Source organism: Podarcis raffonei, chromosome 12 (assembly GCF_027172205.1).
Source record: "Podarcis raffonei isolate rPodRaf1 chromosome 12, rPodRaf1.pri, whole genome shotgun sequence".
Taxonomy (NCBI): domain Eukaryota; kingdom Metazoa; phylum Chordata; class Lepidosauria; order Squamata; family Lacertidae; genus Podarcis; species Podarcis raffonei.
In genome coordinates this window covers 35654872-35670389 of record NC_070613.1, presented here as the reverse complement: position 1 = coordinate 35670389, position 15518 = coordinate 35654872, and the positions used below count along the sequence as shown (strand labels likewise).

General features: G+C 44.1%; 1 protein-coding gene across 8 annotated transcripts in view; it reads left to right on the top strand.

Annotated features, from left to right (window-relative positions):
* OSBPL3 (oxysterol binding protein like 3) overlaps positions 1–15518 on the top strand; it is a 94391-nt gene that overhangs the window by 21921 nt on the left and 56952 nt on the right. For all 8 annotated transcript variants that reach the window (XM_053410613.1, XM_053410610.1, XM_053410618.1 and 5 more), the window contains exon 2: positions 13563–13780. In XM_053410613.1, the coding sequence (XP_053266588.1) occupies positions 13688–13780 (93 nt within the window). In that variant the 5' untranslated portion in view covers positions 13563–13687. The remainder of the gene's footprint in view (positions 1–13562; positions 13781–15518) is intronic.

Below are 15518 nucleotides of genomic sequence, written 5' to 3'. Positions count from 1 at the left end.
CTTTAACCCACAGCGCCACCCGTGTCCCATCATCATGCTTATGAGGGAGTAAATGTCATACTTGGTGGTATTTTATTCCGAGCAGAACATGCATCCTGTGACCCAGGATATACAGCCTGTGCTAAAAGATCGCTTATATAGTTCTTAGCACACAATCTCTCTGAGTTCAGTGGCCGTGGCAGATTTCACTTGGCTTCCTGCGAGCTTCAGAATGCCGCATTTGCATGTAATGGCAATGTTAGGGGCTGGCTGGAGTGAGTGATGGCTGGATACTTATACCGGGAGAAAGGGGACTGGAGTCTGACTTGGAAGGAAGGGATCAGTGACCTGGGGGGAACCTGGAACAGCACGGAGATGAGAGTCCGAGGCAGGAGAAGCTGCAAGATTGAAGCATGAGGAAGAGGTGCAGCAGGAGGGAGAGATAGGTCAGGCTGGTGTAGAGTCAAAGGCCTCCACACATCTACCTTCTGCTCCCAACTCTCCTGCTCCACTGTCTCCTAGGACCAGTTGAGGATTGAAGAGGGAGCAGCAGAAATAGGTTACACACAGGCATGGTTTTCACCTGCTTGTGTGCAGCTCAGGTCTCTGTTGCTGCAACTGCCTCATTGGATAGGAGTAGCTGAAAGACGTTGGGTTGATGGACATGGCTTTTTCTAAGTTGTAAGTGTACTTTTAACAGTCAACAGTTACTTCCTCACTCTGGACATTCCTTGCCTGGCAGCGCCATGGCAGGCAAGCTTAATGAATCATAACGTGCACAAGCTTCATGCTACTGATTTGATTCTCTCCTGGATAAACCAGGTGCATGGAACTTGTAGCACTGCAGATGCTCTTGAACTCCAGTTCCCATCAACCCCAGCCAGCATGGTCAGTGGTCAGCGAGCAGAGTTGTTGCCCAGCAGCAGGAAGTCCTCAGGTTCCCTACCCCTGGGATAAACAAATCAGGAAAGGGCTAGCTTAGCAACCCCCCGGGATCATGGTTCATTTCATCCTAGCAAAGCGCAGATCAATAAACCAATAACAAATCATGATTTAAGGCAGCCTAGTGATTCTGGTTTGTTGGGACAAAACAAACCATGATTCCAGGTTTGGCTGTAATTCTAAGCTACTCCCCTTTCTGGTATGTTTCCCTGTTGCTGGGGAAGAGCAGAGCAGGAGTGATCTGACTGAAACCTTGGCTCCCCATTATGGGTGCTGGCAGCCTGCTCAGCCAATTATCAGTATGTCTGCGCTGGGATGTCCCAATGCACGATCAAAATGCCTGTAAAATCTGCACATGGTCCTGGTAATGTTTTGGGTGAGGAGTCCGGTTTCCTAGCTTTGTTGTTAAAACACTGGCACTACTTTAATGATGTTGCTCATTATTTCTAGATAGACGCCACAGAGAAAGTAGTCCCCATTATCTTGCTGCTCAGATTAGCATGGAAGGATGTCTCCGTATAAGTGATTAAGACTATTTAGCCTGCAGTCCTATGCCACTTATGTGGGACTAAGCCCCACTGAACTCATGGGACTGAAGTCTTCGTAGGTTTGTATAGGACTGCACTGCTAATGTGGCCTGCCAAGAATTTGGTTAGAGTATTTTCCAGCAAGTAATCTACTTGGCAGTAGGCAAGGTTGGCTAAATATTTTTGCCTTTTAAAAAACTTTGCTTGTGTTCACCTGTCTCCTCCTTTCCCTCCCTGCTGTTGCCCGAAAGAAATGAGCTTGCAAGGAGATAAAAAATCATGAAAGTTGATCTTGCCTGCGTGCTTCATTCTGATAGACGAGGTGGAAGAGAGAGTCACACAGCAGCAAAGGAAGGTAGACCGGGCAAGAAGGTGCTTCCTCAGTGTTTCTCTTCAATTCTGTGCAAGGAAGAGGAAGTGACATTTCAGTAGATGATACTATTGTGAATAAACGGTCATGAAGATTATGTCTTATGTCTGAAAATTAATTGGAAAGTATATGGGGCAGAGGAGGCAATTCTTCTTCTCTGAGAATGAATGACTTGCAAGTGGCCATTTTACAAGGGATGGGGGAACCTCCTCCCCACTTCTTCCTCAGAGTGCGTCCCTGAGACAATCGAATTGCTGACGTGTGCATTGTACCAGTATGGAAGCAGTGGTGTTCTGAGTCAATGTGTAGATTCGGAACATCTTACCATAGACTTCCAACCTTTAAATACGCCCAAATAGTAGGCAGCTATGTCAGTCCATTGGGGAATAGTTCAAAATCAACAGTAGGGCAATGCCTTTATTAGGCCCTACTACGAGTCTCAGAGTAGCGAGAAGGCTTTTGAGCTGTGGAAGGCACATCTTCAATATGGATATTAAGCAATCAATAATGTGAGGAGGACAAAAAAACCTGGTAAAGATGGGGGGGGGGACACCAAAGTCTTCTGTTTGTCTTAAGATAGAATGCTGGGAATATGAGGAACGGCTAAGGGAGCTGGGCATGTTTAGCCTGGAGAAGAGGAGGTTAAGGGGTGATATGATAGCCATGTTCAAATATATAAAAGGATGTCACATAGAGGAGGGAGAAAGGTTGTTTTCTGCTGCTCCAGAGAAGCGGACACGGAGCAATGGATCTAAACTACAAGAAAGAAGATTCCACCTAAACATTAGGAAGAACTTCCTGACAGTAAGAGCTGTTCGACAGTGGAATTTGCTGCCAAGGAGTGTGGTGGAGTCTCCTTCTTTGGAGGTCTTTAAGCAGAGGCTTGGCAACCATATGTCAGGAGTGCTCTGATGGTGTTTCCTGCTTGGCAGGGGGTTGGACTCGATGGCCCTTGTGGTCTCTTCCAACTCTATGATTCTATGATTCTATGATCCAGGTTTAACGGGATTAGAACAGGTATAGGCAAACTCTGGCCCTCCAGATGTTTGGGAATACAATTCCCATCATCCCTGACCACTGGTCCTGTTAGCTAGGGATGATGGGAATTGTAGTCCCAAACATCTGGAGGGCTGGAGTTTGCCTATGCCTGGATTAGAACATGCCATGTGACATTTTGACTTGCTAAAATAAACATATCTGGGTGAAAACGTCCATGTTGCAAAGAGAGTTTAAAACACTATTTAAGTGGAGCTGTTTTCACTATGGAAATATTCTTGCTGGAACACAATGTGATTGAGCAACCCTAACCGTAATACAGGGCGCATGAACTTTCTTTAGTCTCTGTAAGTCATCTTCAGGATTGATGTCTTAATAGCTGCACTGTTTTCATCGCAACTGTTGATAGCAGGGGCAAGTAGGTATGATTCAGTTTTTTTAAAAAATGATTGCCTGGGTAACAAACATATAAATATTCTAATAAACTGGCGTACTGTTTGTTTAGAGCAAATGAAATTTTATTATATTATTATGCTGCTTCTTGACCAGATGGTTGAAAAATTAGGCATGCTGCCAAATCAGCGAGTAGCTTTGTATTTAAGTCCTGGTGGGCAGCTAGTTTCAATTGGAGGCCTCCGATCCAATTTCCTACTTCATAGCTGCAGCTATACTTCTGAGTAGGTTGGATACAGGAGAACTTACAAGTTTTCTTAGCCATTCTCTGGCACAGTTCAGATGCACTGCTAAGACAAACCACGCCCTAGCATGAGCATGTGGGCTCCTGGAAAGGCGATGGCAGCCCCTGTGCTTTTCTGGGTTTGTGATGCCGCGCTACGTGAAGCTAATCCATGGTTTGGTTTAGCATGTTGTCTGAACCTGGGCTCATGGTTTGTCTCCTCCAGACAAACCATGAGCTGTGAGCCAAGATCAAACCTTGGCTACAGCTTCTAGGAACCCACCCACTCGTTCATTTGTGTGCCAGCTGTTGTTTGACTTAGTGTTACATGCAAACTAGGTTTCGGTTTATAGTTTTCCTGCTAATTTGAGTCTTTAAGTTGAGGAATGAGCTCATTCTGCAAGAGGGGGAAATGGGACCATGCCTAGTAACTGCTAGCGTGTGGATGGCATGGGCAACATGTGTAGAGAGGAGCCTGCTGTATCTGCTATGTGCCCCCCACCAAATGATGTGGAACCCAAATCGATCTGGGTTCCACATCTTGGGAAGGGCCTGTATACGTAAATCAGGCTGCGCTTTGCACTCATGCTGCCTCATTAAATGTATGGGGTGTAGGATCAGTGAATACCACTCAGCTCCCCCCTCCCGCAACTTGTTAATCACTTAAGAATGACTGGACAGGGCATTGCACTTCCAGCTCACAGAAAGGGTTGAGATTAAGGCCTTTAAAGAAACTTCATTACAAATTCTCTCCATAGCTGTCAACTTTCAGATTTGAAAATAAGGGATCAGCAGCCTCACCTGTCCCAGGGACAGTCTACGGGATATCTAACAATCCGGGATAGCAGCGGGAAGCAGCGGGAAATGGCGCTGGAATAAGGGAATTTCCCTCAAAAAAAGGGAAGGTTGACAGCTATGATTCTCTCTGGGCTAGGTTATGGGATATGGAAACTGTGGTCTCTGTCTCCCATCAGTGCTAGAAACTCAGATATATAAGCTAGACACCAAATGGCTCCTTAAACCAGGGTTACAGTCGCCAAAATGGAATGCCTAGTTTGCCATTTTGGGGCCAGACAGCTCGAAAGTCGTATATTTCAATACGGCTTTTTGGTTCCTGAAATTCAGTCTGATTGTGCGGATAAAATACCACAGAGAGAATTCCACAGGATGCATTGCTAGTGTGTGAAAACAGTCAAGATCCAAGGATCCCTAGGCATGCATCTCCAGATGGTGGAGGCCTCAGGCTTGGCATCTTCACTTGTTCGCGAGTGGTCAATAGCTAGGTGCAAAATGCACCTAGCCCCTGGCGAATTTCTAATGCTGCTTCCCATCTGCCACAGGCAGTGTGGCCAGTGGCGAGGGGGATGATGGAAATTGTAGTCCAACCCCATGTGAAGTTGATAGGAGCTGCAATATGAACTCCAGTAGCTGAAACTAAAGTAGCAGAGCCCAAACTGCAGTGGTAGAACCTCTTCTGCCTCCCTTCTGTCAAGTTGTGTTGATTCAGTTTATATGCATGCTTCCTTCAGGCAGTAGTCAGCTGCTACATTATCCTCCCAAGGACACAGCGAGTGAGCTGTACTGAAAGAGAAGGTCATAGCTGGGTAACTTTGACTGCACTGGTCTTCTGTTTTTGCCTGGGATATTCCAGATAGGTTTTTCATTACAAATCTGTACTTCATTGCTGAGTACTCGAGTGTTGCAGATGGTTTCTGGCCATGGAGTCACTGAGGTGCCAGTCATGCTTTCTTACACTTTAATGGTTCAGAAGAGAATAAAAATTATGGAGACTCTGCAGCAGAACTGTGAACAAGTAATTACCTCCGTTTCCAAACCCAGTGGTTAGGAGCCAATCAAACCAGATCAAAGATCCCTGAATAATGCTTGTCTGGTGAATATTAAGGAGATTATCTCCACAGCCACCAAAAGATAAATAAATTTGCAAGAGTAAATTGCCAGTGGTAATCTACAATATTCTTTCTTTCTCAAATCAGAAGCTGCATTCCCCCAAATTCCCTTTGCAATGTTTCTCTTGAGGCGTAGTTCAGCTTAACTCCTTGTTAGCACAGTTTTGTGTCAGTAAATTGCACTATAATGAATACCTATTCAGTCTGCTGTAGGGATGAGTAATGTTGTGGCTTGTTAGACAAGCATAAATCTGTGGAATCTCTGTGCTGTGTTACTGACAGCTTTCTTTTCTCCTTATTAGGCATGGGAAGGAGAACTAAAACTGATCAAGAGATAATATCCTCATAAAAGACAGATAAATGTATTTGCAAATTGATGCCAAGAGTGTTCCATGCTTACGACTGCCAGAATTTATAGCATTAACCACACGCTGTTCCTTTTTCAAAAGGGACTGCATTACACGTTGAGTGTATTGGCAAGTAGAAAAATGAGATAATGCGGCCCTGTAATTAGTTCCCTAGCCGAGAACAGCAAAGCTCCTCTGAGTAGCCCGCTCCATTATTCCGTGTGCCATGGTGGGGAGGACTGAGCCAGACAAAAACTTTGGGAGCTGGTAAAAAGCTTTCGGCTTACCTATGTGGCTGACATTCAAGAGAAACAAAAAAGAATGCACTAGAAGAACTCAGCAAGGGCTCTTATGTTTGGCTGCATCATTCATGTGCTATGATTTTATCCTAGAGAAATGCATTCCAAAACTCTACCTTCTCCATGAAGCCTTTGGGGGAAACCCCTGGAGCAGCAACAGCTAACCTGTTGCTCTCCAGATGTTGTTTGTCAGGGACAGGCTGGATGAGGAGGAGTGATGGAGCTGCCAGCCCAAGAGCCCCCCAGGGAGGACTCCAAAGACGACACCCTAGAGTCCGGGGCCTGGTGGTAGGACATCGAGGAGCAGTCAGCAGAAGGGATGAGCTGGGAGCTGATAGAAGCAGGAGACTTGAGTGATCAAGGGGGAGTCAGGAGAAGGAGGGTCCTCTAGGACATGATTAGAAGCTGAGAGTCACTCCGTATATGCCATTTTGAGCAAAGAATTGGCTAGGAGAGGTAGTGCTTGCCTTACCCCTTTTGCCTGCCTGCTGTTTTACCCATCCAGATCACTCCCAAGTTGTCATCCCCCACTCCCCAATGCTCTAGTTGCCTCTCCGCTCATGGGCATAGCCAGGGGAGGCAGGGAGGGGCAGCTGCCCCCCAGTCAGTAAAATTCAATAAAAATCATAGCAAACTGAGGTTCTGCCCCCCCCAAAAGGCCTCCCCCCCCCAAAAAAAATATCCTGGCTATGCCCATGTCTCCACTCCTCAGCATTGTCCCTCCCAAAGCTTGCTTTTCATTTAAAAATCAAGGAAACGTGCGCTGGAGTGCAATGTGTTTGCCCGTCAATAAATGGCAGCTAATTCATTTGTAAGTTGGTCTGCCATATTGTCTCTGTCTGGATTCCAAAATCCAATTAGTACTGGAAAGTGATGATACCTGAGCTTTTATGCCTTTCAGACTAACAAGGGAGGACAGCAGGCTATAAAATATTTAAGAGCCCTAGCAAAAGGACATAACAGCCATGCACTAAATAAAAGAAAGGGCTGATCACTTTGTTCAAGTGTGGTAAAGGCTGCAAAGTGTTTTCAAATTGACGCTCTTCAAGTCTGAAAGGCAGCATTTGTGTGTTTCGAAGAAGCATGCTTGCTCAAAGAGGAGTGATGTATGAACACTATCGGCCCAATGGGGAAGCTTACTTCATTTAGGGTGTGAATCGGAAATGGACAAGCTATGTTTCGAAAATCCAAGCAAGTTATTTTTATGAATGTGGAATATATTGGAGGTTAATGGGGGCAGATGGTTGCGCTTGCAATGCACAAGCCGTTCTTCCTCAGTGTAAGCTGTATAAAAGCACCTTCTGGCAGTTGTGCTAACATAGACGCACTGCAAGGATGAGTACAATCTGATAAGCTGGTAAGGAAACCCACTGCAGGATGCAAGCAGCATGGACTGCTCACATTTCGCCGTTAGGTATCTCAGGCAGAGAAACTGAAGATGAAATTGGCACAGGAGGAGATGGTAAGGCAGGTTGGGTCCCAGTGGGCTAGCAGAGGCATGGAACCGATATGGGGAATCTCTGGTCCTCCAGGTGTTGCTGAATTACAACTCCCATCATCATTGACTGTTGGCCTTGCAGGCTAATGGAATTTGGATTCCAACAACATCAGGAGGGCCAGAGCCTCCCTGAGTTAAAGCAAGATGACAGATGAGGCCGCTGTGCGGAGTAGTAGACTGAGGCATCGAGAAGGAATGATTGGGCCCGACAAGAGAGGAGACTGTGGACCAAAGGAGCAGAATGGCAGCAACAAAAGAGGCATGCATTTGTAACTGGAAGGGATGACGGATGCAGCTAATGCTCTTGTTCCTGGGGAGAGAACCCAACACAGCCAAAGAGAACTTTCTGCTTAAGGAAGTAAGGCAGCAAGTAGCACAGAGGAATGTAGCAAGTAGCGGGGAATTTCTGAGCCTGTGGGGCAAGAAAGGCATACGAGGATGATCATTGTACCTATGTTGTTGTTGTTTAGTCATTTAGTGGTGTCCGACTCTTCGTCACCCCATGGACCAGAGCATGCCAGGCACTTCTGTCTTCCACTGCCTCCCGCTGTTTGGTCAAACTCATGCTGGTAGCTTCGAGAACACTGTCCAACCATCTCGTCCTCTGTCGTCCCCTTCTCCTTGTGCCCTCCATCTTTCCCAACATCTGGGTCCTCAGGGCTTTTGTGTGTCCTTTCATTCTGCAAGCCATCTCAGTAGCCTGCAGCCTTCCCCGGTCCACCCACTTTCCCCTTTGGCCCCACCCACCACGAGACTTTGTTCGGAAGGGAATGTGGAAACCTTGGGCTAAGAGAGATTCTGCAGCCCTGGTTTACTGGGAAGAAATGCACATCCTAGTACACAGGGGGTTAAAAAATAAAAATAAAAATTTGACTGTTCTGTTTTTCCTCTGTTGCTTGGAATGACCAGGGTAAGAGCAGATGCTAGCAGAACACACCAGTTGTAGCCAAATTGTACTTGAATGTCTATTTTTAGTTTCCTACCTGCTTAGGGATGTGTGGTGCATTTTGGGAAAGCTCATCAGTTCTTCATAATAGATTCCATATGGCTGGCAAAAGGGTGGGGGTGGGGTGTCCAGGGTATTTAAGGAATAACAAAATTAAAAGGGGAGGGGGAAGGAAATGCTGGTCAACTGGTGCTTAGGGCTGTTAATAGATTATAAGTAAATTAATACAAAATGTGGTGTTGCTAACCAACCCATTTAAATGATTTTTTTTTTATTTAAAGAGAGAGAAATCCATTTTGTTTCCTTTGTCCTTGTGAGGTCTTCTGTCAAAATCTTGAAATGAGCAACCTGATGGAACATAACTGAGTTGATTTTTGTGGATGTCCTGGAGCTGGTCACATTGGGAATCCATTACTACTCTCCTTTTAGCTACTTAAAATACTCTGTGTAGACAAGACTTGAAAATGAGTGTGTTTTCTTTATGTTATTTAAGGAAGAATTGCATGAATGATCAAGCAGGTTGTATTTATAGATACAGTTTTGTATATTCTAAAAATACAGTGGATAACTACTGGGTTAGAGATGAGCCATAATTTCTAAAGAGCTGTGGAAAGTGCTAAGCAACAACGAAAAATTATAACTGCTCCATGGCAACTCCACCGCCAGCTTTCCCCTCTAATATTTTTTTCAGAGGATCTGAGAGCGAAGTCACGCATTGCTATGTAATAATAGTACAACAGATTGTAACAGTGAAGCATTGTGACCATGAATGCAAAGGCATACCAAAATAGTTTGTGTCTTGTTGAAATTATTGAAATTTTTAGATATACTTGGAACTTGAGTGTATCGACCAGGGAGGGGGTGGTAGCTGTTCAGATATTTTTGCTGTTTTTTCAACTTGCATGCTGCTTCAATTAGGAACATTTTATTAGGACCCCCTCCACAAAAAACCCCCCACCAACGCAACCATTCAATAAACTTGAAGTATGATGCCACATCACATGACCCGCTTCCGTAAAGAACTTGTGGTCACATGCAGGTGAAAACTGAAAGTGTGTGGAGCAGAAATTTGAAGATTGCTGAAACAATTCTCTGGAGCGAATTCTGTGGCCTTGCTGCTGCTTAATGATTTCAAGAACTGTCTGAAACACCTGCATAGGCATATATCTGCCTTCTTTATCCTGAGAGGTGCTTTATGCTATAAAGTTCTCTGCTGCGTGGTTTCCCCCCTCCCCCTTTCTTGTTTCCAGAACAATTAGAAAGAGTGTTGAAAATAGAAAGGCAGAGCTCATTAACCTCTAAGAGGCATTCGTGCAGTTTCCCATATGAAACGCCTAAGCAATAATAAATTCAGACAGCAGAGCATGATTGTACCTCTGCCCCAAGACTAAATTCTTGCAGCTGAAGATGCTGCTGAATTTTGTTGATGCAGGAGGTACTGTTTCATAGTAACAGAAAGTGAAATGGGTTTCACCAGGCCTTGACAGTTGAAATAGGTAATTAGGGGATTGGCTCTTCCAAAAGAGCTCTTGGGAACAAACGGAGAGTTCCTATTTAGAACCTCTGAAAAGAGAGGAATTGGTGCTTTAAAAGTAAACCTTGAATCATAATGGAAGAACCTTCTTCTGCTAACCGAGAATAAGCTCAGGATCTGCATGTAGGGCTATGCGCATGCCCGAGAGTCCTGTCTGGTATTTCCCCCACTCGCTAGCAACAGTTAGCCAGCATGGCACACGATTCCTTCGCACACTTGGACTCGTGGTGTCAGGATCTTGGGCAAAAATAATCAATTCAAGAGAACCGTAGCTGGCCATACAGATGCGTCAGTGCATAACTGCAGGTGTCTGTAGTTTTTGAGCTCTTGAGTACAGTGGTACCTTGGTTGTCGAACAGCTTGGTTCCTGAACAAATCGGCTCCCGAACGCTGCAAACCCGGAAGTAAGTGTTCTGGATTAAGTTTGACAACCAGGGTACCACCGTCTTGCAACCACATTAGTCAACTTTATAGCAGAGTTTTTAAATATCCCAGTGGTGCTTCTTAAATGTTGGTTGCTGCATACAAGCTATTGGCAGCCATTCACAAAGGCACTTGGGGTGTTGTTGGTTTTTTAAATAGAAGAACGAGTGTGTTTAGCACTTACGATGAGATGCCCTCTCCTTTCCATATCCTGCTGAATAGGAAGAAGACAAATGGGGCCTTGAACAATATCTTGTACAGTGGTACCTCAGGTTAAGTACTTAATTCGTACCGGAGTTCCGTACTTAACCTGAAACTGTTCTTAACCTGAAGCACCACTTTAGCTAATGGGGCCTCCTGCTGCTGCTACGCCACCAGAGCACAATTTCTGTTCTCATCCTGAAGCAAAGTTCTTAACCTGAAGCACTATTTCTGGGTTAGCGGAGTCTGTAACCTGAAGCGTATGTAACGTGAGGTACCACTGTAGTTGCATTCTTCCCCCTTTCCCTGTGGCTGGACTCCTATAAGGTGTGGTCAGGCTAAAGCAGTCCGATTCATTCATCTCTATTTACCAGTTGGTTTTCTTTTCCAATTGCCAACATTCCACGGTCCCTGGAATGCATGAGCAATACTCAATCTTCACTGGACTGTTTCTGAAGGTGTTCAGATGTTTTGTACTTCCTCATACCTCGGGGTTCAGTGGAACGTGCTGCTTTTTCTTCCTTGTTTCTCAGTAATCCACATTTCGACGCCAGTGCTGTTGGCAGTCAACCACCTGAGTTCACTGTTGGAGGGAATGATGACAGATCTGGCGCCGGATTCACTGAAGCTGACCTTGCCATATGTTGTCACTCAGGCAGCTTGGGTGAATAAACGTAGCCATGGTTCTTAATTCAGCACCAAGTAGCCAGGCATGTAATGCAACGCTTGCTTGCTGCAGACAAAATAAAACAAGGTGAACTGGGGTTGTCTGGGGAGCAAGTTAGTAGAACACACTGCATGAGGCATAAGACCATAAAACTGATTTTAGCAAGAGCATATTCTGTGGCCATTGTGCAGACAGGAAAAACTCCAGCGGCGATATCCGAGCATTTTTTAAAAAGCAAACTCTATAATCTATAAACTAGACATTGGTGCATGGCATTAAAATGATTGGATTTCATATCCTGAAAAGAGTTGTTGGCAAGACGTAAGAAATGCTTTGCTTAGATTGTTTATATATCGTCAGCTTATATATTGTCAGCACTACTAGAGTCCAAGAGGACAAGATTGAAGTTAAATATTGATCAGTATTTTGAACCCTCCCCCACGTATTACATGTTACATATTATATTACGTATTTTGACCACTGTTGAATAATACAATATTTTGTGTAATAGTACAGTAAGAGACTTTCTTACCCTCAAGTTTGTGAAGGGTGTTGCCCTTTAGTCTAGCTTTTGTGAAGTGGGAAGAATCTGTTGCCATGGTTACTCTAGCTCACGTTTTCTACATTGTCACTGGGACTACCAGCAAGGTTCTCGAATCAGACTGCCACCTTGGTGCTGCTATTAAATATTGTTTTCTGCCAGACTCGACAACAGATGCCTACTTAAATACCTGACCTCATCATGCACTGGGATTGCTATTGTGCGGCAGTTAAAGGTGTTGTGTTCTTCGGCAATTTTCATAAATGGGTTTTCCACCAATCTTATTGACGTTGTTAATACCTTTGCCTCCTTCTCTGCGGAGGTCAGTTATTGCTCTCTAATCATTTCCTGTGGATATTTTCTGTTGTTTATCTATGCACAGCTGACAGGTTTTTAAATGCCCACACCTTTAAGTGCTGCTTCAATAATTGGGCAAAAAACACAACATTTTAAAACAACAACTTGGATTTGTTTAAAAGGTGAAAATAACTCACCTGATCACCTATAAATATAAGGTGGTCCTAGAAGTATTGTCTTCTGGGAGAGGTATGGTTTGTATGGTCTGTGAGCTCTGTGTATCTGTAGGGATACATCAGAAGAGGCATCCCCAAACTCGGCCCTCCAGATGTTTTGGGACTACACTTCCCATCATCCCTAGCTAACAGGACCAGTGGTCAGGGATGATGGGACTTGTAGTCCAAAGACATCTGGAGGGCTGAGTTTGGGGATGCCTGCATCAGAAGATCAAAATCTCTCACCTGAACATCTCTGCACATGGAATCCATGCAGATCCAAGAGCTGGGAAGCGTTCCCACAAATCATTCCACCCATACCTCTGCCCCATAACTAAAACATAGTTGAGGGCTGACATAGTGTACTGGCTTAAGCATGTGGATTTGAAGACCCTGTTTCAAATCTTAGCTTTGGACATAAACACAGTGGGGCTTGCTGCAATTAACAAGGGCTTATCCACGCTTAACATTTCCTTGCCACTATTGAGACATGGTCTGTCCTTTAAAGCTTTATGTCTGAGTGCCCTTTCTTTTGCTCCAGAGATTTCCCCACAAAAATTGTTCTTTAAAGTAGGGAAAGTTTGGATAAGCCTCAATATGAAGTGTTATGAAATACACTCCGGCACTATGTAAATTATTCTTCTAATGTTAATTATTTAAATTCTTCCCCCCCCCCCTTTCAGAGCAAGCGCTCTCAATGATTCTCGTGAATAAAATATAAAATGATATTTCATGATAAATAAATGTACAAGAATTAAAACTTCAGCAAGTAATAAACCTTAAATTTAAAAAGAAAGAAAACCCTGCCAGTCTTCATTTTCCGACCACTTCTATAAATGTCCGAGAAGTGGGGTTAGCAAGTTGTTTCACAGTAATCAAAGGCTGTATGTATCCCTAATATTACCTGGTTCCTATTCAGTTTCTTTTTGAATGCCTCCGAAAATGTAGAACATTACACTAAATAATACTTCGTGTCCATCTGCCTTCCCATTCTTTTGAGGCCTATTTCAACACTACTCATCACGTCTTGAATGTTACCCTTCATAGCTTATTGGTTTGCTAATTTTATATCAATGGTGTCACGTTGCATTGTGGAAAATTCGAACTCTTTATTGTTGTTAGAATTGCTATTGACTAAAATAGATGGTGTGTTGTTGTCTCCTTTTCCTCCCCTCACCCTCCTGCTCTGTCTTTTAGGAATTTCCTTTGAGCACCACGAGCACCGCTGGAATGCATTTGGAGATGCGATGACTCCTGCCTTTCTCTCCCATGTCTTCTCGTTTTGTCGTTGAATTGGTACAGAAGAAACTCTTTCGGAGACCATGACTGAAGAAAAGAATCTTGGTGTGTCTCAGAAAGTCTTGTCGCCTTCAAGAAGTACCAGTAGCTGCTCCTCTAAGCAGGGGAGTAGACAGGTAAATATAAAGTGTTTTTATCATCCCCAGTGTGGTGTAGTAGTTAAGAGCGGTAGACTCGTTATCTGGGGAACCGGGTTCACGTCTCCTCTCCTCCACATGCAGTTGCTGGGTGAGCTTAGACTAATCATACTTCTTTGAAGTCTCTCAGCCTTACTCACCTCACAGAATGTTTGTTGTGGGGGAGGAAGGGAAAGGAGACTGTTAGCCGCTTTGAGACTCCTGAAGGGGAGTGAAAGGCGGGATATCGAGTCCCAACTCTTTCTTCTTCTTTGTTTAACACCACATTGATTGAAAAATATAGATCAAGATCTCTATAGAAATAGAGATCAAGGTTGGAAACTTGTGGTCCTCCAGCTGTTGTTGGTATGACCAATGGTCAGGGATGATGGGAGTTGTAGTCCAACAACCTCTGGAGGTACCACTGTTTCCCCCACTCCTGTTGCAGATGATTCACTTCCTGATTGCTTGCCCTTTTTCACTGTTTCTGGTACTTAGGATTAATTCACATGACCAAGCTGGTGTTCTGAGTATGTGGGTTGAGTAGATCTGTAGTGAGTTGGTTCTGCCTTGGTTTCACACAACAGGCCAAGTTCACAACCTGGCTTTCAGTAACATTTTAGTTGGCACTGCTAGTCCCCCTCCATAGATTTCAATAGTAACATTACATTTTCAATTGTGCCAGAAAGTTCATTTGTATAAAAGAGAACATGATGCCACATTCTTAGGCCGTGTGTGGCTGAGCGGAGACGTATAAAAAAATTGGCCATGTATGCATGGTATAGATAATTGCAGACCAGATAAGGAAAGTCGATTATGCAAGGACATAAGAGCGTGCTGGATCAGGCCAGTGGCACATCTAGTCCAGCATCCTGTTTTCTCAGTGACCAACCCGTTGCCTGTGGGAAACCTGCAAGCAGGACCAGAGTTAGTGCAAAAAACAATCGTCTCTCCTGCAGGTTCCAGATAATATGGTTTCATATTATCATGGCCCCTTGCAAATTCCTTTAGGAAACCGAGATCATGTTGATACTGGCTTTTGTTGTAAAGATCCACTAAAATCCATGGCACTTTTACCACACATCCACACTTGAGTGGACGTTCAGAACTTGGTCACACACTTGCAATTCTAAGGACTGGAACCTTTTTTAACAATCAAAAGAGGCAGAAGAGGAGAGGTATGATGGATTAACCAAAGATCTGTATCATCCAGCATTTTGTTTCTAAATGCTAGCCATCCAAATGCTTCTGGGAAGCTTATAAGTGCACTCTTGTTTGCCCCCTGCATCTGTTACTTAAAAGAGAGAGAGAGGGAGATTCTGGGCACAAAGATCTCATATTAAAGTGAAAGCTGAGATTCTCAAATACATTTCTGAATGTTTATAAAGTAAAAACACACATGCATATAATTTTGAATCAAAATCAGTGCAAGAACCCGCCCATCCCAATGCAATTCCTTATTTATGAATATTTAGAGATTTAGCAAGAGTTGGACTTTTCCTCTTCTGTTCCATTTGGCGTAGTTGCCCCCCCTTCAAGCACATACAAATACTGCTTTTAGCTGGACTTTCTGCTTTCTTATTAACCGGCCAAGTTGTCTGGGAACATTTCCCACTTTTTCACACTGTCTGTGCCGTTGATCAGATTAAGTAAATCAGATTATGTGGAAGAAGACTGTATAAACAGCTTCAAGGGATAACAGGAAGTGGGCAGACATTTTGTTTATGTTTTGAGGCAT